The sequence below is a fragment of the Harmonia axyridis genome, chromosome 4, assembly GCF_914767665.1.
Source record: "Harmonia axyridis chromosome 4, icHarAxyr1.1, whole genome shotgun sequence".
In the NCBI taxonomy this organism is placed as follows: Eukaryota; Metazoa; Arthropoda; class Insecta; order Coleoptera; family Coccinellidae; genus Harmonia; species Harmonia axyridis.
In genome coordinates, this window is record NC_059504.1 from 24,735,214 (window position 1) to 24,763,002 (window position 27,789).

Consider the following 27,789-nt stretch of genomic DNA (forward strand, 5'->3'; position numbering starts at 1 on the left):
GGTGTTGATTCAAAATTAGATAGTTCACTTCGGAGATACATTGATATATAACATAACAACAATGATCTGGAGTTCCACTGATACCGAATCGATTTTTTTCAACTCGATAAGATAAGAGCCAGGCAAAAGCTGGAATAGTAACGTGAAGTTTTGAGAAGTGCTATAGTGAGGATATCAAAAGGTTTCAATATTACGTAGTTTTTGTGGCCCAAGGTTTTGATCTAGTTTCTAAATTGAAAATAAAATGGATTGGTCAATGAACGAAACGGTACATTTGCTGAATTATGTTAAGTATAGTACACAATTTTATTCCAGTATGTCCAGTCAATTTCGATGATATTCATTTCAAGTATGAATGAACCTATGGTGGATAGCTCTATGGTGTTATACCAGCTATATTCATACACATCTGAAAAAGGCTTCTAGTATTTATGAATTCACACATATTATTGACATATTGAAATCAAAATATTCAAAATTATGTAAAGTTACACATCTTATATATCTATACGCAGCTGATCGCTTTACCAAAACTATTCATTAAATTAATTAAAACAATTGATTTGGAAGTCTATAGTTTTTTTGATATATATATTTTATTCTCATTCCAAAGAGGTGAGGTCAATGTGTCAAAAGGAGAGCCACAACTTATTTCCCTCTTTCTTTCTTCAAACAGTGGAAGTCTAATTAGAAAACCTTCATTTGCTATGGTGCTACATCATAATTATATTTTTCACCTTTCGTGAGAGAGTAAGAATCGAAAGATGAAAGGGTTATGTTACAGAATACAAGTACTGAGAAATTCAGGTTTGCATTTTTTCATGTCAGTTTTTAATTTTCTGATTTCACATAGCAGTTTCCTCTTCTTCATTACTCTATTTCTGAATATTTCAGATGTTGTTATTTGACACTTGCCTATAACTCATTCATCCACTGAACCATCCATTTTTTTCACCAATGAATCCTCATTTTCTATCCAGAATTACAACAACTTTTCATGTTGGTTTATAAACTTGTCAAAAAAACATCTTCCTTTTTCGAATATGCAATTGTTTAGATTTTTTTATGTCTAAAGGAGTCCTCAGTTTTTCATGGAATGTTGGCGGGGTCCCAGGTGGTATAAAACTTAGTCCTATGCGTTTTTCGGCACTATAGGAACAATAAATTGATTTCTTCTATTCTTTATCCCATAATCATAATAATAATAAATTGCCTTTATTAAAGAAAAGAAAAATACATTTCAAGAGGTGAAGTTTGGCATAGCTACTTTTACTCAACCTCTATAAAAAAAACAAAAATTTGTAATAACAAAATAAAAATACAATTCTTGAAATTCTTGAAACATAAAATTATATTCTGTTGAAAACATAAGGAAAAAAAAAGTTAAACATATTACATATGTCAAATTATTCACGCTGCAACTGCAACAGTAATTTTTTTAAATTCCGTTTTAAAAACATCTCTGAATGTGTTTTGTAACTTAAAGGAACTGAATTATGAACAGTGACTGCGTTGTAAGTGAAACCTCGACTCGAAACGGAAAGAAGGAATCTTGGCAAATCTAGAGTATGAGAATGGCGTATACAACGTTCATGCAAACCTCCCCTGTATATGAGTCTCTCCTTAAGGTAGGGTGGAGCAGAGGTCACAAGGAATCATGTTGGTTTCTTGAGATATGCAGTTTTCGTGACATTATCGGTATCTAGATTAAACAATTGATGGGGATTTATAATTCTAGATATCTTGTATAGTTCATCTGATGGAAATATGAGTGACTTTCCATAAATGGCAAAAATATCCACTTCTGGACAATCTCAATTCATTTCATTTGGGTCTTGATGGAAACTGAAACGGAGAAAAATATCAGGAGATTCTTCAAAATGTCATCATACCAACTGTAAAGAACTTGAATGACGATTTCGTAGAACTTTGGTTTGTGCAGGTTCTAACCTGCTGGCTTCTAAGCCACGCTCATAAGGCACAATTGTTCAGGTATTTTTTAGATTGATTTCTTCTGAAATGCTCATTTGCACTAAATTTTTTGGTAGGTATACTTGACTCAGAAAATAAACAGATATCTACATTAATGACCTGACAATTTATAAAAGCTTAGAATATCGACACCACAAGCTCGATAACAGGTGTTGTGGAATGTGCGGGAGGAATTTCATGGTTAATTTATTGCGAGGTTCAAGGCAAAAATGTTTTTGAGCATCTGCTTTGATGAGTTAATTGTAATGTATTCATGTATAAGTTTCAGATCATTTTTTGTATTGTATCTTCGGATACAATAGTGATCAACATGACCGAATAAAGATCATGACGTCATCGTGGAAACGAAATAATATTAAAATACATCATAATAAATCATTGAAACTATTGAATCCATAATAATTTTGAAATCACAAAATAATTTTTAGATACGGCAATATTTTCAGAACTTCTAATGGAGTTTGTCCATCAACCAACTTATAGCCTATTCAAGTTGCAAATATTCTTTACAAAAATCAATTTTGTACATCTTTTTTTTCTAGAACTAAATTCATCATGTTTAGGACAGGACGGACACAATTGAATTTGCAGATGGATTCGTTATCAGTGAGTTGACTCTTATCGAATCACTCCTTGCTCAAAACTACTCAAATTCCTCAAAGAAATCTGAATTCGCGCCTTTCACGGATGGATTTAACATATTGTTCTTTAACACTATTTAGCGTTATTTAATTTCGTCACAATATCCTGTATTGTTCTAATTCTATCCAGGAATGGTCACAAATGATAAGGTTCGACTTTCTGATGACCTCATTTACTACTATTAAAATAACCTTTCTTTTCTCTTTTGTTCGAGAGGATTAAATGCGTATTAAATAAATTTCATTTAATCGATTTTTTTTCAGGAAAGAAGATTTGAAAGCTCAACTTCTATATGGAACTACCCAGGAGTACTTAAAATTGTTGAAGAGGTATTATAAATTAATTATTCTGATCCCATCTATCCAAGTACACTTTGCCTTTGTCGAAAAATAGGAAGAACTCCCAGTTATTTAGAACAATTCATAATGTTTTTTTTATTGGCAATTTTAAGAAATTTTTCATCCTTATACTTATACTTGGCTTCACCATAAGAGTTTCGAGATTTTGTATGTTGCAATTGCAGAAACATGCGGGTTGTGCATAAAAATAATTTGGTGATTGTATAGAAATTGAGTAATTGGATACAATTCTACGATCAAAGAAAAATTTGTTTTGATTGTTCTTCCCATGATCATTTAATACTATTTCACCGAAAGAAAGGAATAATGTTGGAATGTTTCATCTCTATTTGACGAAAGTACATCTTTTAATACGAAGTAACTATTCTACTTCCGCTGCTTAGCGGAATTGTATATTGTTTTCATTGATAATTTCGAACCGAAAAATCAATAAAATTGATAAGCATTGATTAAAAAAGTTATATATAGAAGCGAATGCATTTCTACAAAACAAGTAGATTATTATTATAATTATAGTTTTTTTTCCCGATGTATTAATAGCCATTATTACGAGTAGATACTATATTCAACATTATTTTCGACTGATATCTTAATTTCAGATTTTCATTGAACAATTTAATTAAAAAAATTAAAATAAGTACTAATACAATAATTAGTTGAATTATCAACCAGTTTGTATTTTGTAAGCAGGAACTTAATAACATATAACACATATAACTGTGTAAAATAAACTAATAAAATCCGTGAATTTCCTTCCAATTTGGAGAAACCCTGTATATTTTATTGTATATAATATGTACCGGGTTTTTCACCATAATTTGACCCCCCCTTCAACTTCGTTACTAAAACAGGTACAAAGAAATGTTTTCTACAGAAGTTTCATGAAATCGACTAGTGTTTTTAAAATGATTTCACAAAATGAATTATATATCGAGTGAGCAACATATTGATTGCAACTTCATTTTCTCAAATGGAACACCATGTATATTTTTCTATATTTGACTAGCTCTTTTTCCTCTGACTTCGAATATATAACATATGTTTGGTCTAACTCTTTCATTGTGAGAACCACAGAGTTTAAAATTTTAAGAACCACCTGGCAAGCTAAGTAATCAATTTTCAAGTGGAAGGCTGCGATAATACAAAATGCCTTTTTTTGAGTTATCTCGTAAGCAACGATCTGATATACGTTTTTCACTATAAATTGGAATTGGATGATTTGGATGCAACTCCATTATATTATTCTCTCCTTGTAGCAATCTTATTTTTATTGTTCTTCACATAAATATTCCAATTTTTTCCGCTTCTGTGTAGTGAATATTCGATGAATATGAATATGACAAACGAATGTTATATATCGTTGCTTACGAGATAACTCAAAGAAAGGCATTTTGATTTATCGCAGCCTTCCACTTGAAAACTGATTACTAAGCTTGCCAGGTGGTTCTTAAAATTTGAAACTCTTTGGTACTCAGAATAAGAGAGATAGGCCAAACATATGTTATATATTCGAAATCAGAGGAAAAAGAGCTAGACAAATATTGAAAAATATACAGGGTTTTCCATTTGAAAAAATGAATTTGCAATCAATATATTGCCCACTCTGTATATATTTCATTTTGTGAAATCATTTTGAAAAACAATAGTCGATTTCGTGAAACTTTTGTAGAAAAAAAATTTTTGTACCTCTTTCAGTAATAAAGTTAAAGGCGGGTCAAAAACCCGGTACAACTCTTCGGTTAGGTGTATAATATAAATCTGAATGGGAAGTTAACATACATAATTTTCCAGATTCTCAATATCTACATCATAGTATCTTTAGTAGTTGTTGGACTTGAAACACACGCATACTTCCTATTTTTGGTAGCGATGTTTGGTTTTATTTTAACTGCCATCTTCCTGGTGATCTCTTTATTAGAATCACTGACCAGAATGCCTTCATCCTACTACTGGGTGGAATCTGCTTATGGTTTAGTTGCTGGATTGTCTTTGATTGTTTCATCTACATCACTACTTATCACTCTGAGGAAAGAGTTTATCTTAACTTGCGTGAGTATTCTTTTTCAAAGGACTCTGTTTTTCAATAAAGAAATTATCATTTCGAATTTAATTTTCAGGCAGTTGGATATTTCAATACTTGTGTATACATCGCAGATGCACTGAATAAATATCGTTTGGCAGTCACTCCAACAGAAAAAATGTATTGGTCAAGGCCAGTTAGACATCTTCAAGAATTCAATTGTGTTGATCGATGATCTAGAATTAAATTAACTCGAGAACACTAATCTAGTACCCATTATACATTTTCAGTATAATATTCTTATATTTCAATTGAAAAAGTGTAGTAAGATATCAACATGTAATCAAGGATTTCTGTTGAGAAAACTGTTGAGATTCAACATTTGCATAATGTATTTAGTTTTCTATGAACGATTCAATAAGGGGAACTGTATAATATTCCTTATCAAAAATATTCTATAATAGAAACCTGTATTCTCATATACCACTCAAAAGCGTTATCTGTTCGAAATATTGACGGAAGTTAACCTTGATAATGGCCTATGTGTAATGCGGTTTATTTTAAGATTTGATACATACCTCTTCTTCTGCGCTGAAAGCATCAATAACATAGTTCAAGGAAAAACCGATGTCGACTAACTTCATAATATGCAATGTGATTAGGAATAGTTATAACTTTTATACATGATTTGTTGCAAAACTAAGTTATAAATCGGTATATTTTTTTGTAATTGTGCTACTTACTCAGAGGTGAGCATCTTTAGGTTTTTTATATGCCATCAAAATTTTGAAAAATGTTATTCCTTTTATGTTACCTGATATGTTATGTTTCATGTCAGATCCTGACTTAACGTTAGTGCATTCCTCATTTCATTTTCGATATTCTGCATAGATGAATATGATAAATGAATAATGAATACGTTTAAAACGTTTTGCATAGGTATAACTTAAAATTATTATGTTTGAAGTAATAATATCTGATTTGAATTAATTTGAAGATTAATTGATGAGAGTAGTTTTCCTCCACGGAGGTTTCAGATTGCAGTAGATTAATTTATACAGCGTGCCAAAAAAGTAACGCAACTCGTCAATAATTCTTGTACGAAGAATTATTAAGGAAAATCCCCGCACCCGTCGAATTTTAATTTCAAAAGCAATTAACCATATCATTTTTATGTATGAAAATGTATTTTAAAAAGTAACACTTTGCAATGTGACCTATTCTTGATAAAGCCGCTTCTAATTGTTGAATTAATTAAAATTCTGTGGAAAGTAGAAGGTGTTTATATTTATCTTTATCAAATCAATATGCATTTCCATCAAATAAGGATCGAATCCTTAAAACTTATCAAAATTGTTTGTGTATATTCATTTGCAAAATCTCAACTCGGTCGCATCTATTTTAACGGAATTGTTGGATAATTTTTTGACTATTGACTATTCTATACAGGCTGTCCTGGCACTAATTGACTCCTCCTCAGGTGGAAATAAAATAGATACAGAGAAGTCAGGAATGCTTTAATTTTTATCCTCGTTTTTATCTCACGATGCCTACCTTCCAAATGGTACTCCTATAATTCAGTTTTTTTTGTGATTACCAACTAATTCTGGTAATTTATTTGAGGCAATACAAACATCAATCGTGATTTATTTCCAATACTTTCCTCATAAGTCTTTAAGACCGCCAGAGACGGCATTAATTGGGCAGAAACTTATTTTTGGTTGAAGATATGTCCGAAATTCCCCAAATTATACACTGTGTCCCTAAATAAGCGGAACAAATTCATTTTTAGCTAAACAGACCATTTTAAGAAATAATCCTGAAACACGTCGAATTTTGATTTTTATTCAACGTATTTTAAAATAATAATTTAATATACAAGGTGAATTACTTTGGAGTAATGACGCCACCGTCATTCTTTTAAATGGAACACCACATTTTGTCTCAATTTTCCGATTACCCTAGCTGAGCTGATTTCAAAAATTTATCACATATTGATTCCAATTGGTACAGAGTGGACAAAAATACAATAGTTTTGTGTGTGCTCATAAAGTAACGCGTAACATTCTTTATTAGTTAAATTAACAATATTATCAAAAATACTCAACTAGACCACTATGTTTTTTTTTAAATTGATGAGAAATAATTTCTTTAATATTCTGTCTGCTAGACCACAAGTACCAAACGGCAAACATGTTTGGAAACAGCTCATTTTTATTATACTAAAAATGTAACACACTACAGGGTGTTAGAATCCAGATACTAGAAAACTAATGTCGAGAATCCAGATCAATAAAACTTTAATTTAGGGTAAGAAATAATATAAATATGGCTATGTTCAAGCGTGCCGTAATCTAGTCATAAATATATCTGTTGGGCGTCGGCATGTTAAAGGTGCCGCATTCAGATCATAAATATTACGGTCGCGCGTTGGAATACTTTATTGTTATTACCCCTATTTTCAACAGTTTTTTGCGCTTCATCAAGCTTGTCTGTATTTCTTCGACAAATGGTCTATCATCTATTTTTGGGTGAAGTGCGGCTTCGTTTTCTTTGATACAATTTTTTAACGATCGGTGTTTTAAATCTTCAGGAGTTATCTCTTTATACAGGGTGTTTCCTAAACATGCGGCAAAAATTCAGGGGGTTGTTCCTTGGACTATTTTAAGCATGTTTTGTCCTTGGATGATTTTTGAAAAACCTCTTTGTTTCGAAGATACAGGGCGAACAACATTTTTCATATTTTTAAAATTAATAATAGTTTAAATAAAAATGCGTACCGCACTGTGTTTACTAAGTAGGTACAATTTATTTTTAAATTTGTTTAACAACATTCCAATTACTGAAAACCCTTAGATTATTTCCTATGGGGCCATCTAAAATCATTAGTTTATACCACTCCAGTAGAAAATGTGGAAGACTTGCGAAATCGGATCATTGCTGGGTGTAACTTAATAAGAAATGATCCTGGTGTTTTTGAAAGGGTTCGGCAGTCAATGAGGAGAAGATTGGATGCTTGTATGCTGGCTAGAGGTGGTCATTTTCAACAGTTTTTGTAGGTTGAGTTGAATTTTCATGTAATTTTTCATAATAAAATGTTATTATCTGAAATTTTGTTTCCCCTATATCTTCGAAACAAATAGGTTTTTCAAAAATCATCGAAGGACAAAATATTCTTAGAATAGTCCAAGGAACAACCCCCTGAATTTTTGCCGCATGTTTAGGAAACACCCTGTATGTACCTATATGAAACGTGTATTTCAATGGTTTCAATAAAAATAAGTAAATATACAGGGTGCTTATGAATAGTAGCGAAAAAATTTGGGGGAATTCCTTTTAAAAAAAAAAGGTGGATCTTTCATATAATTTTTTTTGAGCTCCCTCCCGCTTAATTACAACGTCTAAAGATGGCTCCCGAAAAGTTGTCTTCAATATGTGAATAGTTAATAATTGTTTTTTTTTTGTTATATTCAATTTATATTTGTACCATATCATTTTGATATAATTTTTTTCTTGAAAACCAAAAAATTCACAGCAATAAAATTGAGCTGACATTTGATGCGAGCGAGTAGGCATTCGAAAAAATTGTTGGTGGTGTTCTTCTATGATTCCACGGGTTAGAAAACTTGTTTCGCAATAACTTTTTCTTTATTAATATTTTACTATAAGTAAATTAATTTTGGATTGACTGATCAATTCTTAACAAATAAGGTCACTTGTAATTTTTTGCGAAAATTTACGGTTTTTGAGAAAAAAAAACATCAATAGATAATACGACTGAGTTGTGGAGGTTGGAATTATTCTCCTCAAATTTATCCAATAGGCAGATGTCAAACGAAACGATATTTTTATTGAGAACTGGTACAAATATAAAATGAGTGTAACAAAAAAAAACAATTATAAACTTTTCAGAAATTAACAACTACTTTTCGGGCGCCATCTTAAGTGGACTGTAACTAAAGAGAGGGAGGCGCAAAAAAGTGTATATGAAAGACAAGGAATCGCTACCTGATTTTTTTCGCAACTTCTCATATGAATCCTGTATAATATTGTTTATTATTTTGAAAGACCGTATAAAAAAATCTTATCTGATTGAATCAAGACATAACTTCAAACTATTTGGTATTCAAAACTATCGTACCTAGGATATTTTTTCTGATGATGTTTAAAAAAATTGAATTGCAATTGTCTTTAAAGCGTACATCAAATCAAAAATTCAATTATGAATAAAATTGAATTGAATTTAATTAAAAAATCAGGTGAATACTGTTTTTCAACTAAGAACATTTTATCTTTTCCATATCTGATATCTGCATGTATTCCATGCAAATTAGTTTGGATACGTAAATGGTCGATTATTATCAGCATTGTGTATTGATCATTAATTTCACTAGTCAATATACAGGATGTTTATCGTTCTATGAATTGTTGAAAACAGGACAATCTCCACAATTCAATGGTCATTCAGAAATCCAACGTGGAGAGTTTCAAAGTACCGAATGAGAATTCAATTCAGTCACAAACAAGAAACTTTAAAGAAGAAATATAAAAACTGCTTTCATTTAATACCACATTCAATTATAATATTTTTTCATCCCTGAAATAAGAATTTGGAAGGGTTGCAAAATACGCTCCTACAGCTGTTATGACCTCATCATTTGATGGAAAACGCTTTCCACTCATTAATTGTTTTAGGTTTGGAAGCCGCTAGGAGCCAAATATGGTGAATACGGTGTATTCGATCTTCTGGCCTAAATGGTTGCAGTTAAATGTATAATTTATTTTTTCATCAGTTTTCGAATAATCCACAAACAAAATTCTTTCGCATCCCAAAAAACTGATGCTAACACCTTCTTGGCTGATTTCTGGATGCGAACCCGGCTCACACCACTCTTAAGCATAATGTTTTGATTCAGAATCATGGTGATCTCAGAGGAAAGAAAAGATAGAGGTGCCCTTAGAAGTAAATAGCGTTTTATTGTAATCAATTGCAACAGTATGATGATAAAGTGAGATAGGACAACAACAAACCAGCAAAATTGACAACTAGAGGGGCGGTAAACATTACAGTGGCGTAGTCAATGGTTCTCTTACTGCCTCTTATTAAGTTTTCGGTGCTGAAATGTTTGGAACAAACATATGCATATTTCGGCAAATTGTTCATTTGCAATATTAATACGTGGCACCATATTTTGCTAAATTCTCTATTTGAAGGAAACCTACAAATGTTAGCATTGAATTAAGTTTTCGATATCTCACAAACACTACGCCATAGACGAGATATATTCTACGCCTATGGACTCAAAACGTGAACTTACCTATGATAGGTTAGGTTTTCATTTCCGATGTTTTACACACTATACATGTTTTTCGAGTATTTACCATGATTAAAATTAACAATATGTAACTTAAAATTCACAAACTTATATGAAATAACGCCGATTACAAACGTGAAATTAAAATGAACAGTTAACCCTTAACGCACCTCTAGTTGACACGTGCAATAACAACAACAGAACCGTGTTGCCAAATCCTCAGAATATTCGCAAAATATCTATGCCACAGAACGGAGAAAAGATTACTTCTTCCTCAGAATGGCAACGCAGTACATTATAAGTGTTTGTAAACAAAAATGTTATAGCGATGTCAACAAATGCTATAAGGCACCTCCATCTTTTCTTTCCTCTGAGATGGTGATATACCCAAGTCCCATCTATATTGATGAATCGACGTACAAAAACCACTTTATCCTTTCGAAAACGCTCTAAATATTTGCTCAAAAAGTCGCATTCGAACGTGTTTTTATGTCATTGTTAGCGACTGAGAACCTCATTTTACGCACAAAATTCTGAAACCAAATACAGTCAACATATTGCCTGCAGTGCCCAATGAGATGTTTCTTGAACTTGTGATAAATTCGTTCGTCAAATAGAGACTTTTGCAAATGAATGTCTAAACTGGAAACTATTCTCTTCCATTCAAGAGAATTGTTGAGAACCTCGCATATATGGCGTATTTTTGAAACCTTTTAAGTTCTTGCTATCTCTGTATGAAGTATGCACCTTCAAAAGAATTCAAGTTTTATAAAAAATTAATTTGTGCAAATTTTCGTGTTGATTTCTCCATCAGAACTAAAACATTTGAGTTTTTCAGTGGTAACATATCAGTCTGAGTTGAAATTTTGCGTGTAGATGTATAACAATATTTTTAAGTCAAAGTCTGATTTTAGTGTTTTACCAGAAAACTAGAATTTTGTGTACTAGTTGCAAAGTCATTATAAATGCTTTAGCCCAATTATCAATAGGCGCATGAATAAGCGAGCGCTGAAAGACAATGCTGTTTTCGATTTTTTAAAATTTTTGCTTATTATGTTTCATATATGAAGGCAAGAAGTTGCGAAATCTCGGTGCAGAAAAAAATACATACTTATACGCTACGGTTGATTTGTCTCTACATAATCAATTTGAGTGGAACTCTCTTCAGCTTTCCTGTTATATCCGGTAATATCTTTTGAATTATATTTTTTCTACATCTACATTTTTATGAATGGTGACCCGTTTCCTTAAAATCCCAATTGCAACCTCCCAATCATATTATTTTGTTTTTGTAAGATGAAATCTCAAAAAATTCTTCGAACAATTTAAGTAATTTGTCTATACGCGAACATGAGGCACAAATGGTTCCTTTACAAAGTTGTCAACATCAATCTCTCGCCACTTGAATTTATTTCCATAGCAAAGATTCTTTCGATATAACCATTTTTTACTGGTCTAAGGAAAACCAAACATGGAATACACTGCAATTACAGTAATTTCACTCATAAGGGGTTTAAACCACGTGGCATTTTCGAGATCAGCCTAAGTTTAACTACTCCTTTCTGCTCAGCGTTTTTGAGTTTTTAAGACTTTTCAGGAGGACTGAAACATTCTCAATCGTTCCTCTGATTTACCATATTTTTCTACCACATGCAAGAATTCAATTCAGATAAGTTTTTACATCTTTTTTTGAAATTTTAGAAAAACTGCATTTTCAGCCTTTGACGAGTCTTGACCAACCAAAAGATAATTCAAAATAAATAAAATTGTCCAAATTGAGTAAACGGTTGACGAATTGAAAAACTACAACATAAAGACAGACGTACGTTTCGGAATTTTTGTATTTATTTGTATTTTATAATTTTTCCTCATCAGTACCTTATAGTTCAGAACTCACCACTCATCTATTTCACAAAAATTGCAATTGAGGAACCTCAAACTAACTGAGCGTAACTGTTTCTCTAGTGAAAAGTCACAGAAAAAACAATCAAAACAGGTAGTCATAGAGTTCTTTCTTGTTTTTTCTCATGAACTACATATACTAATCGTCAAATCGACATGTAAAATTGAAAAACTGACCGTAAAATCAATTTCGAATAACACAGTTGAGTTCGCTTATGAGTATAATCCAACTAGAAATTCTTTAAATATGAACTAACGAAACTTTGTTTCAGTGTTAATTCAATTATCGCAAATTCGATTGGAATGAAAATCTGCTCGGATGTTAAACAATTTAAAGATTCGTGACAAATTTCATGAAGATTGGTTGACAAAAATCATAGAAAATTCAAGAAAAATATTGAAAAAACTTTCGTGACTACACAATGGACGTAGTTGCGTTCAAGATTCTCTGCAAAATTTAAGGATTAAATCACAACCGATCCGATCAGAATGAGTTTTTGCCTGTATATTTAAGATAAAATTTTCAAGCTGCATGCAAAATTTCGTGATGATACGTTATCAAGAACAAAGAAGATTTAAACAGAAAATGGAAAAAGCATTTCATTGACAACAAATCCCACTGAGTAAAGATTTTTCCAATAAACAGTTGCCGATTTACCAGCAGACTGAATAGGCTGAAGTCTATGAAAAAAAATTTTAAGGAACGGCAGATTGAGGTTATTAATTTCTTATTTCGATTCACAGAATTTGAAAAAAATGTTATTCACACATAATGTACGAATTTCGAAAATTCGAGAAAAATTTAAATATTTAACGAATGATGGAGCACAAATCACAAAATTAGAACTTTATTGATATAAAATATAATTGATATGATTGTGAATTTAGTAATAAAAACTCAGAGGTGGCAAAAGTTTGCAACTGCAAGTGAATAAAAATTATAATTTCGTGCTTTATGCAAAATTTCGTATTTACCGGCTTCACAAGAATGATAGAAAACTCAAGCAGAATATCAAAAAATATTCAAGAATTTATTGACGTGAAGTCGAAAGCTTAGGACGCTCGTTTTTTCATACAATTGGTGCATGGATGAACGAGCGCTCAAAAACTCGTGCATTAAGGGTGTTCAATACCTTGTTCATACCACTGCTATTTCAGTGCTAATCAACTGCATTTCCCATTTCCAAAATACAGGTCGGATTCATTTCATTTTTTGAGTGAACAATGACGTGATAGTGAACTTGAGCATGTCTTCTCGATTTTCAAAAAAAAATCGATAGTATTCCGCAAATCGAACTTTGAAATTAAACACTTTCTTTAAATGACTATTCAGCTTTAGAGAGACTTCTCATTTCAAGTAACTCATCCACAAATGCTCAGTGATATTATGTGTTTTGAATTGGTGCAAACATTTTTTTAAAATTGCTTGATTTGCTCTAATTGTAGATGTTTTTCATATGGAATTATGCTTTTTGGAACGCCTCCCAAAGGTTTACGCCTTTTTGCAACATCAACGCCAATAGAATCTTGGACTGTATTTTATGGCTCGAGATGAATGACACTCTTATGATTTACGAGGGTAGGGTTTCTCTGATTGGCTAAAATTGTGTACATTACTAGTTTATGACAATATTGCACTGAAGAATAGGGATAGGTAGAAAACTTGTTATGAAATCATTGTTAGAATTACAAACGATACTGTTCCTAAAATATATATGCTAGCTGATTTTATTCATAATGATGTCTGGAGAAGTACATTTTGAGCGCTTAGTATCATAAAGAAAATTTCAAAAGTCATAAAGAAATTAAGATGAAAAAAAAGTATCTGGATTTTTGCCGAAATATGGAAAATTATTAATATTTGAGAAATCTGAAAAAAAATTCTCAAAAAAAAAATTTCTTTTGAAAAACTTCCTATTCCCGAAACTCTATCTACAATATTTATCATTTCAATTTAACCCTAAAAATATGCAATTCTTGATTAAGAAAATTTTCTCGTACTTCCTTCATTAATATTAACTTGAAAAAATTTATAGTAAACATTTTTCGCTTCGTGAAGCCATTCTTGTATACATACCTCCTTGAAAATTTCATGTCATAAAAGTTTAAGAAATTGCAATATTTTTTTTGAATAATTATTTTCGTTAACAAAAAATGAAAAATTTATGTAATGCAATGTAAAGTGATGTGCGTTTTTTCTTTTTCATCATCATATACCGTTTCTCCATCAGCGAATGACATCTTTTAATCGAGCTTTCAATCCAAAAAAAATCCGCCATTTGTGTAATTGAATTTCAATAATATGAAATTCTAACAGTACTGATATATTCCTATTTTTTCTCGAGTTAATAGATGCCTTCGTTGATGAAGGAAGGATCATAACATATTGAATTGAAAAAAATTTACACATTACATTTTTCGTTTCTTTAGATTTCTTAAATGTTGATAGTTTTCGAGATATCACTTCGCCACAATGGCCGTACTTTTCGAATTTTGTGACGGGAATGGTCTCCAACGATAGTGTTTGACTCACCGATGACGAATCCGTCCTCAAATTCGATTCTGGTCAGTCCGTCAGGCCGTCCTATACGTGACAAATATATGATATGCAGCCCTTTCTCACTATCTATATATTCAATTTCAATGAATTTATAAATCAAACTAGAACTTTATGAATCGTTATTTCTTAGAATATATAAGAAAAGATATTTGTAGATAATTCAATTTTGAAGGCATAACTTATTCCATTTATGAAAAGGAACTGTGTAATTAGTATATTTTCTATATGATGAGTACCTATATATTTGAATGGATGATACAAAAAATATTAGTTTAAGCTATTCGGAAAACGTGTGAATAACAGTGCATATATTTGTGATATTTTTTATATTATCATTATTTTGTAACTCAATTATGGCGAAGCGCCCTAATTCATCAAGATTGCATAACGAGTAGGGCTTCCCCTTGCACACCAAAAAAGTTCTTGAAATTTGTAAAATATTTTTCCTCCGATTGACAACAAATATTAATTTTGCAGACACATATCAATCAGTAAAGTATTACTTTTCCTGCCTAGGCAGCAAAGTAAGTAGTTTCATGAATGACATCATCAGAAATGATTAATGGAAATGAAACATTCCAAAAAGTTTTCAAACTATAATTATTATGGACATTTCCATAGCAACCAACCATACCAACAATTGCAATTTGTATCAAATTTTATTTTAATTTATCACTACAAAATAAATTAAGCTTCGTTTCATAGAAATCGGATGAAAATAGTTATTGTCAAATAAAAAATACTTTCAATAGTTATTTATTTCACTATAGGTAGCAAAGTAGTAGATAGATTGCCGCGGCTGATAGTTCAAAGCCGAGTCATATTATAAAAAATACTAATACAGTACAACTTCGATAGTTCGGATAGTCGCTAGCCCGGACACTCCAGTATTCCGGACACTGCTGGGATTCGGGCATTTTGAAATTTTTGCCTCTGAAATCCGGGCGCGAAAATATTCATTATGCAAAATAATAGCATTTTCCTGTCTATACATGTAAAAAACGGTAACATGTCGGTTGGAAACAGCGTGGCGGCAGCATCTTTCATTCTGCACTTTGTTTTTGAGCGTGCCGGACGCAATGGTTGCAGTCAAACGATCACATAAGACACTTACACTCACAGAAAAGTCTAGCTGTCAGGTGAACATTTATAGCTTTTGAAAAGGCTTAAAGACAACGCAATTGATATAGATGCATCCAAAAAGGTCCAAACTAAAATTGATATGTATTTTTCAAAAAAGTAGAAGATATTTCATTTTGCATACATACATAATATGTATGTATACAATATTATAAATACCTACATATACATATTTACATAACGTGTTACATGTACTTGAGTGTTTTGTTCAGTTTTGTTTTATTTTATGAGAAAATAATATTTTTTTTTGTGAATTGATTAATAAACCTTATTTTGATAATTTATAAGTTGCTTCATTTCATAAATTAAAATCACTCCAGTAATCCGGACGCCTTCATAATTCGGGCAGGTACCGGAACGAAATCTGCCCGGACTACTGAAGTTATACTGTACATGGCTGAGCGTAGCGTGGCTGGGAATTCAGCTAAGGTAGTCAATCACTACTTTGTCGCCTAGTAAAACAAATTATTGTGTGAATTTTATTTGGCAATAACCCTTTTCATCCGATTTCGATGAAACAAAGCTTGAATATTGAACTTAGATGAGCTGAATATATCTGTAAAAACCCAAAGTGACACCCGATAGACAGAACAAAATACAACTTTTCATTCCTATTTTGTTACTCTTTTCTTATTGCCCTCACTAATTTTTTTTCACGACTTATAATACGTGTCAAATGTCAAATAATCATTTGAATAATCATTCTGAATGATTATACACCTAAACAGTGGCGTACCCAGACATAAGCCTTGGAAGGGGGATAAAGGAAAAAAAATCAAATTTTCCTTCTTTTGAAGAAGTTTTCCAAAGAATTTTGCTAACTCATAATAAGATTGTGATATATAAGGTTGTTACATATAATGGATATTCCTCCTGGGGGTATATATCCCCCTTATCCCCCCCCTAGGATACGCCACTGTATCTAAACTGAACTGAATTTCTAAAGTTTACAGAAACACAAATTTACTCTTTGCTGGGCTTCATCGAGAGTTGAGATTTTATTAGGGGCAATAAATACCAAACAGGCGGTTCTTCAAGTTGAATGGGTGTGTCAGGTACAAATCTACCAAAAATTTTCGGGTAGCTCCATCTAGCGGAATTGCAGTTTCAGCGCAAAGTAGTCTACAACCTTAATGCTGTACTCAGTTGATTTGAGCACTATATAATTCCGTCAAGATGTATTTTTTGAATTTTGAGCTGGTAATAGGTTCAAACGATAAGATGATTATGATCGTATCATTTAGATAATATGTACCTAAGTATTACTAACAATTATTGATGAATGTTCAGGAGTATCTACTCGTAAAAAGTTTCCATCTAGATGAAATAACAGACATTGATTGAGAATGTGAATGTTTTCTACTTCTTTGCTTGCACATTTCGGATAATCCATAAATTTAATGGTTTCATGGTGAGTACATATCTAATATTATATTACGATATAATACAAGATTATCGAGTTGATTTTACTGCATTTTTAGGACAAAATTTTCTAATCATTTTCGTGTATATTCATACCTACATACATCTGTTATCTCGTTCGAAGATGAAATAGATAATTTTGCATCGAGGAATATTCCTCGATTGCATTGGAGTAGGAGTAAGTCGTTATGCTTACACCTACATTCACTTGATACCAGTGGCGTCTCGTATTGCTGGAGCCGAACTCCTTTTCTGATAGCTCGTTACCTGAATCAGATATAATAGGTAATAATTACTCTTTATTTAGAAATGATTATTAATTACAACGGAAGAAAATTCATAAACATCATTTAAAAATAGTGCTCCTTTTCATAATGTGATCAACAACTATCTAAATTTCTTATATGTAAGCAGAGTCTTAGACTTTTACAGAGTGGCCAAATTTTTATTGAGCCCTTTTTACAAACTTAGAAAATCACATTCTTAAGAAAAATCGAATTGTTTTATCCTGCTTCTAATAACAAACATTAGATCTGCGTTTTCAAATCAACTGTTCGAATTGACAATTGTTCTCCATTGACTTCCATACAATAATACAATCTTGACTGAAAACTGTCTCTAGCATGGTTCAGCATAACTAGAGTTATTTGACGACACTGATTTACAATTCGTTGGCGTAGTTTGTCCAAATTTTCAGGCTGAGTTTCAATCAGTAGGGTATAAGAAATGGCTCGTCTGAGACTAGCGAAAAAGATAGGTGCTGGCCTAGCTTCTAATTGAATTTTGTGATTTCCAGTGAATGTACTAAACATTTCATCCGTTGAAAACAATGAACATGTCTGCCTTTATTATTTTATTATTAATAAAAAACAATAAAGACAGGATTGAAAAAGATATAGATCTGAAGTTTATAAGTTAACTTGTTGTGACTGCCCAATGGTATATATTGGACAAACTGGAAGAAACTTCAAGAAAAGGATTCACGAACACCAAAGGAGTCACACTAGTGATAACACCTTCTCGTCATATACAGATCATTTATCAGGAAGTGGACATAATTTCAATTCAAATTACAAAATACTCCATATCGAAAATAAAAGTCACCGTTTGAATCTACTAGAATCACTAGAGATTAACGGGTACAATTCTAGACATATTTTGTTAAATTCCCAAACAAATGTAAATAAGTCACCGCTTTTGAACATCTTTAAGTAAAAATTTTTCGGAAATTCCAAATTGCACCAAATAAAGTAATATAGTACCCCGAACCGAGAAGACCGTTGACCCATCAAAGAATCCATAAATTAACATTTTATTGCTCCATAGGCACTTTCATTTTTCTTGTATATATAGCTGAAATTGAATTTCAAAATTCAACACTTTGCAATGTCACCTTGATGAAGCCGCTTAGACGGCGAAACAATTGTCGGAAATAATTAAAATCTGTGGAAAGTAGTAAGTGTTTATATTTATTTTTACCAAAACAAAGAGTCAAATGTACAAAGTATCAAAAACTTATTACAGCACAATTCAGTACGAAAAAAAAATCGAAAATTACCCTTGTCTTTTTCCACTATAGATTCCTTAAAGATCTAAGATGTTTGATATCCCGTTTTGCGATCGTGCCGCCTTTCGTAATCATTCGTTTCGTCACAAGTCTTCCGTTGAAACGAGTCGATCTCCACACATAACTAACTTCGATTGTGCCTCACTACCCATGTCAACTAGGATAAATCCTTGGTTTCGTGAATATTTGCACGACTGTTCCGTTGACACGAATTCTAAGAATTCTTGAACCAATATCCATGTAAACTTTAGGAATTTTCTTTCTTGAAATCATCTTCACTATTAATGAATTGAGTATTTTCAGATGGTGTTCCAAACTGGATATTTCAGAACCTTCTCAGGAACCCTGAAAGTTTTTGAATTCGTAAGTAAAGTTATTATATCCATTTTCATTTAGGTAAGATATTCATTTCTATTGAAATATTGTTGATTGACCTATGGTGACATTGGAAACAAAATATTTTTCAAGTGGAAGAACTATTGAAAGGATAATTATTGATTGATCGATGGACTCAAGTAGTGGAAAATGAGGGATAGAAATTGAAACTATGAAATTTTTGACTTTTTTTCAGTTTTCTTTCATGATTTTTCTTCATTAGGTTCAATAAGAAATTAACAGACCTTTTTTTTCGAAAGGAGAAGTCTTTTAAAGCTATATTCATCTTATTTTTCTCTCAGCCCTTTCCGAAATATGACGCTTTAAAGAAAAGACAAATTTTTTAGGTGGCAGTTTTCACATTACGTTCAATACATTTCAAATCTTTTTTCAACCAATAAGATACCAATCAAACATACAATATAAAATGTATATTGCATATTTGGTTGATGTCTCTTCGGTTAAAAAATTCAAATGAGTGAGAAATACATTTCCATTGTCAACATTGTCAGCTCTTTCATAAGTTTTTTCCTATTCATGAAATGCTTCGAATTTCATGCATCAGTAATGAAAGGGGTCCACAGACGAGCAACTTAATCGCCAACCAAGTTGCCAATTTGTCAAGTTGGCGACTAAGTCGCACGTCTGTGGGCTAGTGGGTGGTTGTTATTCCAAGTTGCCAACTAGGTTGCCAACTTAATTGGCAACTTGGTTGGCAACCATGTTGCTCATCGTCTGTGGGCCCCATTACTGACCAATTGAAAGTCCCCGGTTTACCATAGTAAAACACATTATTTTGGCAAAATTCGATATTAGGTGTTATTCAACGTAGTTGCCTTCGAGGGGGATACAGCAATTATAGCGATCTTCCATTTTTTTCGATACCATTTCGGAGATTACTTCATTGGCGCTAAATTTCTTTCCAGCGAGCATTCTTTTGAGGTCAGAGAACAGGAAAAAGTCGCTGGGGGCTAGATCTGGTGAAAACGGTGAATGCAGAAGCAATTCGAAGCCCAATTCTTGCAATTTTGCCATTGATTTGTGACACGGCGCATTGTCTTGATGAAACATTACCTTTTTTTTCTTAAAATGGGGCCGTTTTCCAACGATTTCATCCTTTGAACGATCCAATAATGCTATAATAATAATCGCTGTTGATGGTCTGGCCTTTTGGAGGTAATGAATGAATATTATACCTTGCGTATCGCAGAATACGGATGCAATAACCTTGCCAGCTGACTGTTATGTTTTTCTCGCTTTGAATTCCGTGGACATCATGTGCAGTCCACTGTCCATTGGACTCCGGAGTGAAATGATGGAGCCATGTATCAACCATTGTCACATGTCGACGCAAAAATTCAATTTTATTGTACTTAAACAGCTTCAAACACTGCTCAGATTCGTTAACACGTTGTTTCTTTTGGTCGATTGTGAGCTCTCGCGGCACCCATTTTGCACACAGCTTTCCCATGTACAAATATTCGTGAATGATATATGATGTCACATGTCGACGCAAAAATTTAGTTTTATTGCACTTAAACAGCTTCAAATACTGTTCAGAATCGTTAACACGTTGTTTCTTTTGATCGATTGTGAGCTCGCGCGGCACTCATTTTGCACATAGCTTTCTCATGTACAAATATTCGTGAAAGATATATGATGTACACGTTCAGATGATATCTTCACAATGTCTGCTATCTTAACTCAACTTCACTTTACGGTCATTCAAAATTATTTTGTGAACTTTTTTGATTTTTTCGTCGGTGACAGACTCTTTTGGGCGTCCACTCACCGTCTTCGGTGCTTATTTCGCCACGTTTAAACTGAGCATACCAATCAATGATGGTTGATTTTCCTGGTGCAGACCCCGGAAACTCTTCATCAAGCCAAGATTTTGCTTTATCTTTATTTTTTCCCTTCAGAAAGCAATATTTCATCAGCACACGAAATTCTTTTTTTTTTCATCTTTTTTCAAATAAAAAACGTAGCTACACTCACAACGCAATATCTCACACACTAATGGTCGGACTGCTGGTTGACACGTATCGTTTGAAGGTTGGTACTAACTAAAAATCGTTTAGATTTAATACTAGCACCGCCATCTGTGCCTCACAACGGGGACTTTTCAATTGGACTAATATATTCAATATCCAACAGTTAAGGAATGCATAGATCTCAAATCTTCTTCATATTTTTGTGTAGGAACTAATTACTTAAATTGTTTCTAGATTTTCAGTTCCATAGGAATGGTCCTTACAATACTTTTCAATAAATACTCGGATCTGTATTTCCCCATTTCCCGGACATACACAGTGTTATCAGCTATAGCTTTAGGAGTAACGCTGTTTTTGATAATAGTTTATTTTGTAAATATGGGTGAAGCCCTCAAATCCATATTACAGTATCAGAAATACTTTCATCTCATATTTATGATGTTTATCCTTTCTTATTCATCCATAATGTTGTATAATGGATCGTCATACATTCAACTGGTGTTGGCGGGGGTAAGTGTTTAATATTTTTAATATTTTCAATATTTGATTGAGAACTCGAAGCAAATTGAATTTATTTCAAACAATCCCTTTTTTTGACGATTTGGGACATTGTAGGGGAGGTGGGGCAACTGAGACACCTTGAGGTTTAACGAGGTATAGCTTCCTCAAAATTGCGAATAAAACAATGTTTGTTGATTGAAACATAACTTTAAATACTTATTCAATACACAAAATTAACAGAATAATAATTCTTAAGTGAGCATTTCTTCTACTCTTCGTTCATCGAGGCGCTTTATTAATACACATTATTCATTCTTCATGAAAATTGTCTTAATTTCTTTCGTTATATTGTGTTTTTTCTTCATCTGATATTGTTGGTGGTTTTCTGGTGAATTTTTTTTTTGTCCTCCTATCACAAGACAAAAGCTGTATCTCAGTAAATCACCATATCTACTTAATTTTCACAATTTTTCATAAAGTTTTTCATTGACACCACAAGGTAATTGATTCACTCGCGAACTGTACGAGGAACTGTATTCATTTTTGCCGGATATATTGCCGGACAAGGAAGATATTGCGAAAGACGCACTTGCCCCGTATGGCTTGCCTCACTCTCCCCTATGAGAAAAACATAAGGAAAGCACTTACAAAAATTCGATTGGGTTGAGATTGTAGTTATTGATATGAAATAATAATCTTAAGAGGGAATACCACCATGACTTGACTGCTCAGTGCAAAACAATTGATTTCTCCTCTTGCAACCACTGATATTTATGGGATTTTCACATGATTTCTTTAAACAATGATCTACATTGTACATTGATCTATATTTAGTTTACGAAAAAAAAAGTCGAAGAAGGAAAAAAAAATTTGGGAGCCTTTTGTTTTTCGCAAAACAATCGATAAATTGTTCAATTTATAAAGCACTGATATATTTTCAAAATATTCGCAAGAAAAACCCTACAAAAAATCATCACAAAATAGGTAAAACTATAATTTTGTGAAAAAAAATCGACCGTCGTACAGTGCTGCCTCTGCTCATATGCTTCGAGAAGATTAAGAATTTAAAGTGAATGTACAACTTCGTACACTGTATATAGTTTTGTCATTGTAGGAGCGCCAGACGAGAAATTAATTGGTACTTTATGTTTGACTGATACGCGGGAAGAGCCACGTGGTGGTATTTCCTCTTAAATTGTTATAGTCTAATCCTAATACAACAGAACACGACGTATAGAATATCTACTGAAAATGATCTATTGAGTGTATTCAGGTTCGTTTTTAAGCATATTTCTTTTCATTAATGAATCATATCAATAGACATAAATGAAACTTTCGAAGGCATGTTTCTACTTAAATACTTAAAATCGGACATTTATACTACTTTATATGACCTTTCATGGTTTGTCGGTGAGATAATAAATCACCCTGTATAACATAACGATATAATGGTTCTTTATTATTAGTACATAGGCGTACAACTTTGCTTCCGCCGTTTTATTCCGAAGTTCGAGGCTTTATTGAAAGAAACTGGTTATACATTTATGATTCGAAGTATTGTCCATCGCTGGCCACTACTTTTTTCCATCTTTCCGGCAGCATAAGAATTCCGCGTTGAAAAAACTGGCCATCTTCTGAAGCGATCCACGAATCGATCCAATTTTTTAATTCTTCATAAGACCGGAAGTGCTGGTCAGCCATGCTGTGTGCCATTGATCGAAACAAGTGATAGTCCGAAGTAGCAACGTCTGGAGAATACGGCGGGGGGGCTAGGACTTCCAATTTCAACGTTTCCAAGTATGTTTTGACCACCTTCGTAACATGTGGTCGAGCATTGTCATGCTGTAAAATTGTAAAATCACTTCATCATGTCTCTCGTTGTATTGCCGTTCTTGAAGCGTTGAAACCATTCTCGGCTCGTCACTAATAGCGGCCTGACTATAGGTATTTCAAAGCATTCGATGAGCCTCAGCCGCAGATTTCTTCATATTGATGCAGATAATTAAAACATCCCGCAAATGATGAGAATTTCGCTAGTAAACTGGCATGTTTAATCGAGAATAACCATATGATGCAGACATAAATCGACTTATATTTCGATGGCTTTATGTTTACAAATGCCTAAGCTTATTGTATGACATCTACGATCTATTTATTTCGACTACCACTTACCGCTACAGCCATCTATTGCAGCCATCGGAAGCAAAGCTGTACACCTAATATCATTATAACTTTCTGGTTCTTGTTATTTTGAATTTCTTACTATTTGTGTCAGATATTAATGTATTCTTGAAATCAATTAATATTTCAGACGAGTGGAGTTCTTCTCGCTATCACTTTCCTGGTCGATGGAATAAATGGATTCCACGCTGATACCATAACCGTAGTAACAGTTTGAGAATGTTGCCATAAATTTCGATTTTCAAAACTTCTGTTGGAGGAGATGAAGATGAGGATTTTTTCATCGCTACGAGAACTAATTAAATCAAGAAAGTGGCGTTTTTTTGGAAAATGTGATTTTATTGATTATTGTCACGATATCCATTCTGTTTTCGTTTCGAATATTTTGTAAGGAAAAGTTCAATAAATTTTTTAAATGTATTTACAAAGGACCCTTACAATATATTAATTCTTGACCAGGCATTTTTCTTCATTGAAATTGCGGGGTGACTTTTGAAACTAAGAATTTCCCTTCAATAGGTTATTACCTAATATAAATCCAATAAAAGTGCTCCCACAACATTACTTATTATGACCCAATATGTTTTTCTTTTATACGTGATAAAATTCATTTGATCCAAGGCATTCGATTTTAGTAGTTTTTGGAATTGATAAAGGCTTCACAAATTTTATTTTTATACATATCACTGACTGATACTATCTACAATCTATTAATATTTTCCCTTGCATTCATCGAGGTAGGCTTTATATATTTAAATAGTAATCTGATAATTATCATAATAGAAAAAATATGAGACTCATGAGGAATCAACAAATTTCAATTTGAGAATTTCCTAATTACTCATCATCTGAAATGATCTCAAAGACGAAATCTTTGCGATATAACCAATCCTTTCCTATTGTTATCTCAAAATGGGAATCTAATCTGAGCATGTACCTGTCATGAGCAATCATGAGATAAGATTACAATTGATATTACTTGCGACTGTGAACGTGTAACATCATTTCTACTTACTTCTTCCTTCTTAAAATGGTAAGTAATTCTTAATTCCACGTCCATTATAATAATGTAACCTATTTATTTTTAGGCGATCAGAATAGAATTCTTCAGATCAGTACCTGGGACATTGAAGATTCTGGAAATTGTGAGTTCTTAAAATATGTTTCATAGATATAAATGATGAAAAACTGATAGAGATAAGGATTTTTATATATGAAATTCCATTTGAAATTCTTTGAATTCAAATTTTGGATAGGAGAGTTAATTTAAAAAATTAAAATTATTTTCAAAATATGTATATTGTATGTATATTAGAAACTTCATTTTTGAAATGATTTCTCTCGCATCTCATAAATCAATCAAATATTGAATTAAAATGAAAGTACTGATTCATTTCGTTTTTTCTAGGTATTCAGTTTGATTAGTCTCGTATTATACCTAATAGACAATGATTATTTTGCTGTTCGTTCAGAATTCTTCATGGGAGTCATCGTTGCTATGGTAGTTGCCATTGTAATATTAATGCTCTACCTCATTGGTATTTCTGAAGCGCTAGGTCCATTCATGGGGTTGCAAACCTACTTCCATTTGATTTGGATGTTCTACATGACAGGAATATCGTCCATTGTATTGAATGGAGCTAATTCCAATTTCGAAGCAGTATGTGCTGGTGTAAGTAATTTTAATTATATTTTCTTGTTTTGACGTTGAACTTCTCAATTGAATTGACTCTTTAGATAATCAAAACTGTTGATTCTTACCAACAGTCAATATACAGGGGTAACATGAGCAATTGGCCATCGCCTAGCGGTAAATGCAGGTCATCCAGGCCTTTCAGAAGAGTAGCTTGTTTTGTATCCTAAGACTGTTAGTTTCGGAGATACAGACTGATTAATGAAAATCGGCCTGAAATTCTGATCTCCCTAACTAATCAGCATTCTGATTTTGTTCAAAGTTTGTAGGTATATTCACTTCAAAACGTTTAATGTAATTTCAATATAATCAGGTCAGTACACAGACTATTGATATTTTTCGTTTAGACATCTATATTTTTACACGTTTTATATAAATATCGTTATTGTCATGAAAAAATTCATACTTTAATCTAGTTGATTCATTTTTTACCTAGAATATCACACTTTTTCTAGAGAGTAGCAAACGAAAGAATTCATAATGTGTTATGTATCTCTTTAAAATACAGTCCTGTTTTTATTTCTATTTTATAGCTTTCTGTTGATTTCTCTTTCAATATAAACCCTCAGCACTTACTGAGTGATGTGACACACTGAGTAAAATATTAATTAAAAGTATGCTTGATCAAAATCTGAATTCTTTAAAAACTAGATATTAAAAACAAAATGACATAACCCATCTTGGAAAACGTTGAATATATTTGCTCACAGAAAAAATAAGTTAAGTTTTTTGAGCATATTCAAACCTATTTTTTTCAATTCATAACATAGTATTGAAAGAGAAGTATCAAAAGAAATTTTAGAAATTAGGTCTTCTATTTCTTCATATTTCATATTTATCAAGATATTATTTATTATACTTCTTGTTATTCTGGGGTTATTTTTTCGATACTTCTCTTTCGATACCATGTTATGAAATGAAATGAATAGCTATAAATTTTTTCAAAAAACTAGTTTTCAAGACCTGCTGCGGAGCAAATTAACTCACGGTTCACATTTTGCAACATGGGTTACGTCAAATTTTTTTAAATTTAATATCGAGAGTTAAATAATTCATTCGTTTGAACAAGCATAAATTAATATTTTAAGCAGCGTCTCACAACACTCAGCAGATGCTGAGGGTTTACAATGAGAGGGAGTTGAACAGAATCCGAAATAATATCGGATAACAAGAAAGGAATAAAAACAGGACCCTATTTGAAAAAAATACATGAAAGATTAATTCACTTGGTCTGCTACTCTTTCAAGATGAGTGCCATTCAAAGTAAAAATCGAATTCATTAGACTGAATTATATATTGTTTCATGACAATAATGATGTTTTCCCAAAACATGTTACAACTATAGATTTTGGAGTCTTAAAGAAAAAACTCAATAATCTGAGGATATTGAAATTACAACCAACTTTTTGAAGGGTTGCATGATGTGAATAAGTCCATAATATTTTAACAAAATCGGATTGCCCTTTTCCAAGTTATGGAGATCGGGAATTGGGGTCAATTTTCATGAATCACCCTGTATCCACGAAACTAACACTCTTAGGATACAAAAAAGGTTACTTTTCTGAAGACCTGGATGATCTGCATTCACTTTTAGGCTATGGCCAGTCACTCATGTTACACTCTGTATTTCATAATTTTCAAAATTCATTTATTGGAAGTTTTTTATTTGATGAGCTCTTTGATGAGGAATTGCTCTTTTTCATGCCACTGGTGGAATCATCAAAAATATTATCCAGTGCTTTTTATATCTCTGTTCAGAATAATTTTCTGTTAAAGCAAATTTTTGTTAAAACAAAATTTACTAGAGGTTAAGATAACCCCTTTAACTTGAGTTTTTATTACAGGTCTTTGGTTTGATACTTGCAGTGACGTACTTGATCGATGCACTACATGGATTCAGATCGAGCCCTCCGATGCCTTTTTCTCTCTAGTTCTAAAATAAGCCAAGGATACTAGTCGACACATCTCATTTTAACATAAGAATACCTAGTTTAGAGTTCGGACAATTCTCCAAATTGAAAGACCGCTTCTGAGTTTCTTATACTCGGAATTCTATACTCATCAAAACTTGATTCAAATTCTTGAATATATACATCTATATGATCGAAATAAATCATATAAATCAT

At 32.3% G+C, this 27,789-nt stretch overlaps 2 protein-coding genes across 6 annotated transcripts; both read left to right on the top strand.

Moving 5' to 3' along the window:
• On the top strand, positions 1 to 24,430 carry LOC123679009. 5 transcript variants are annotated; one of them, XR_006747334.1, is made up of 7 exons: positions 1 to 291; positions 2,898 to 2,963; positions 4,785 to 5,042; positions 5,111 to 5,762; positions 19,223 to 19,282; positions 21,523 to 21,798; positions 24,101 to 24,430. XR_006747334.1 is itself a non-coding variant. In XM_045616318.1 (4 exons), exons 1-4 carry the CDS (start codon positions 17,339 to 17,341, stop codon positions 24,185 to 24,187), a joined length of 426 nt encoding a protein of 141 aa, XP_045472274.1. In that variant the 5' UTR covers positions 17,187 to 17,338; the 3' UTR covers positions 24,188 to 24,430. The 5 variants fall into 5 exon arrangements, 2 of the variants coding, with proteins under 2 accessions (XP_045472274.1, XP_045472275.1); XR_006747335.1 differs by having other exon boundaries at positions 3 to 286; XR_006747333.1 differs by having other exon boundaries at positions 3 to 268.
• Positions 24,431 to 24,899: 469 nt separating this feature from the next.
• On the top strand, positions 24,900 to 27,789 carry LOC123679010. Its single transcript, XM_045616320.1, has 4 exons — positions 24,900 to 25,003; positions 25,059 to 25,115; positions 25,379 to 25,642; positions 27,508 to 27,789. Exons 1-4 carry the CDS (start codon positions 25,001 to 25,003, stop codon positions 27,592 to 27,594), a joined length of 411 nt encoding a protein of 136 aa, XP_045472276.1. The 5' UTR covers positions 24,900 to 25,000; the 3' UTR covers positions 27,595 to 27,789.

What these genes read in the sequence shown, in the direction of transcription:
- LOC123679009 (XM_045616318.1), top strand. An exon ending in CCCTGAAAGTTTTTGAATTC is followed by an intron (nt 19,283 to 21,522) that starts GTAAGTAAAGTT and finishes AATTGTTTCTAG; the next exon opens with ATTTTCAGTTCCATAGGAAT. An exon ending in TTCAACTGGTGTTGGCGGGG is followed by an intron (nt 21,799 to 24,100) that starts GTAAGTGTTTAA and finishes TTAATATTTCAG; the next exon opens with ACGAGTGGAGTTCTTCTCGC.
- LOC123679010 (XM_045616320.1), top strand. An exon ending in CATTGAAGATTCTGGAAATT is followed by an intron (nt 25,116 to 25,378) that starts GTGAGTTCTTAA and finishes CGTTTTTTCTAG; the next exon opens with GTATTCAGTTTGATTAGTCT. An exon ending in TCGAAGCAGTATGTGCTGGT is followed by an intron (nt 25,643 to 27,507) that starts GTAAGTAATTTT and finishes TTTTTATTACAG; the next exon opens with GTCTTTGGTTTGATACTTGC.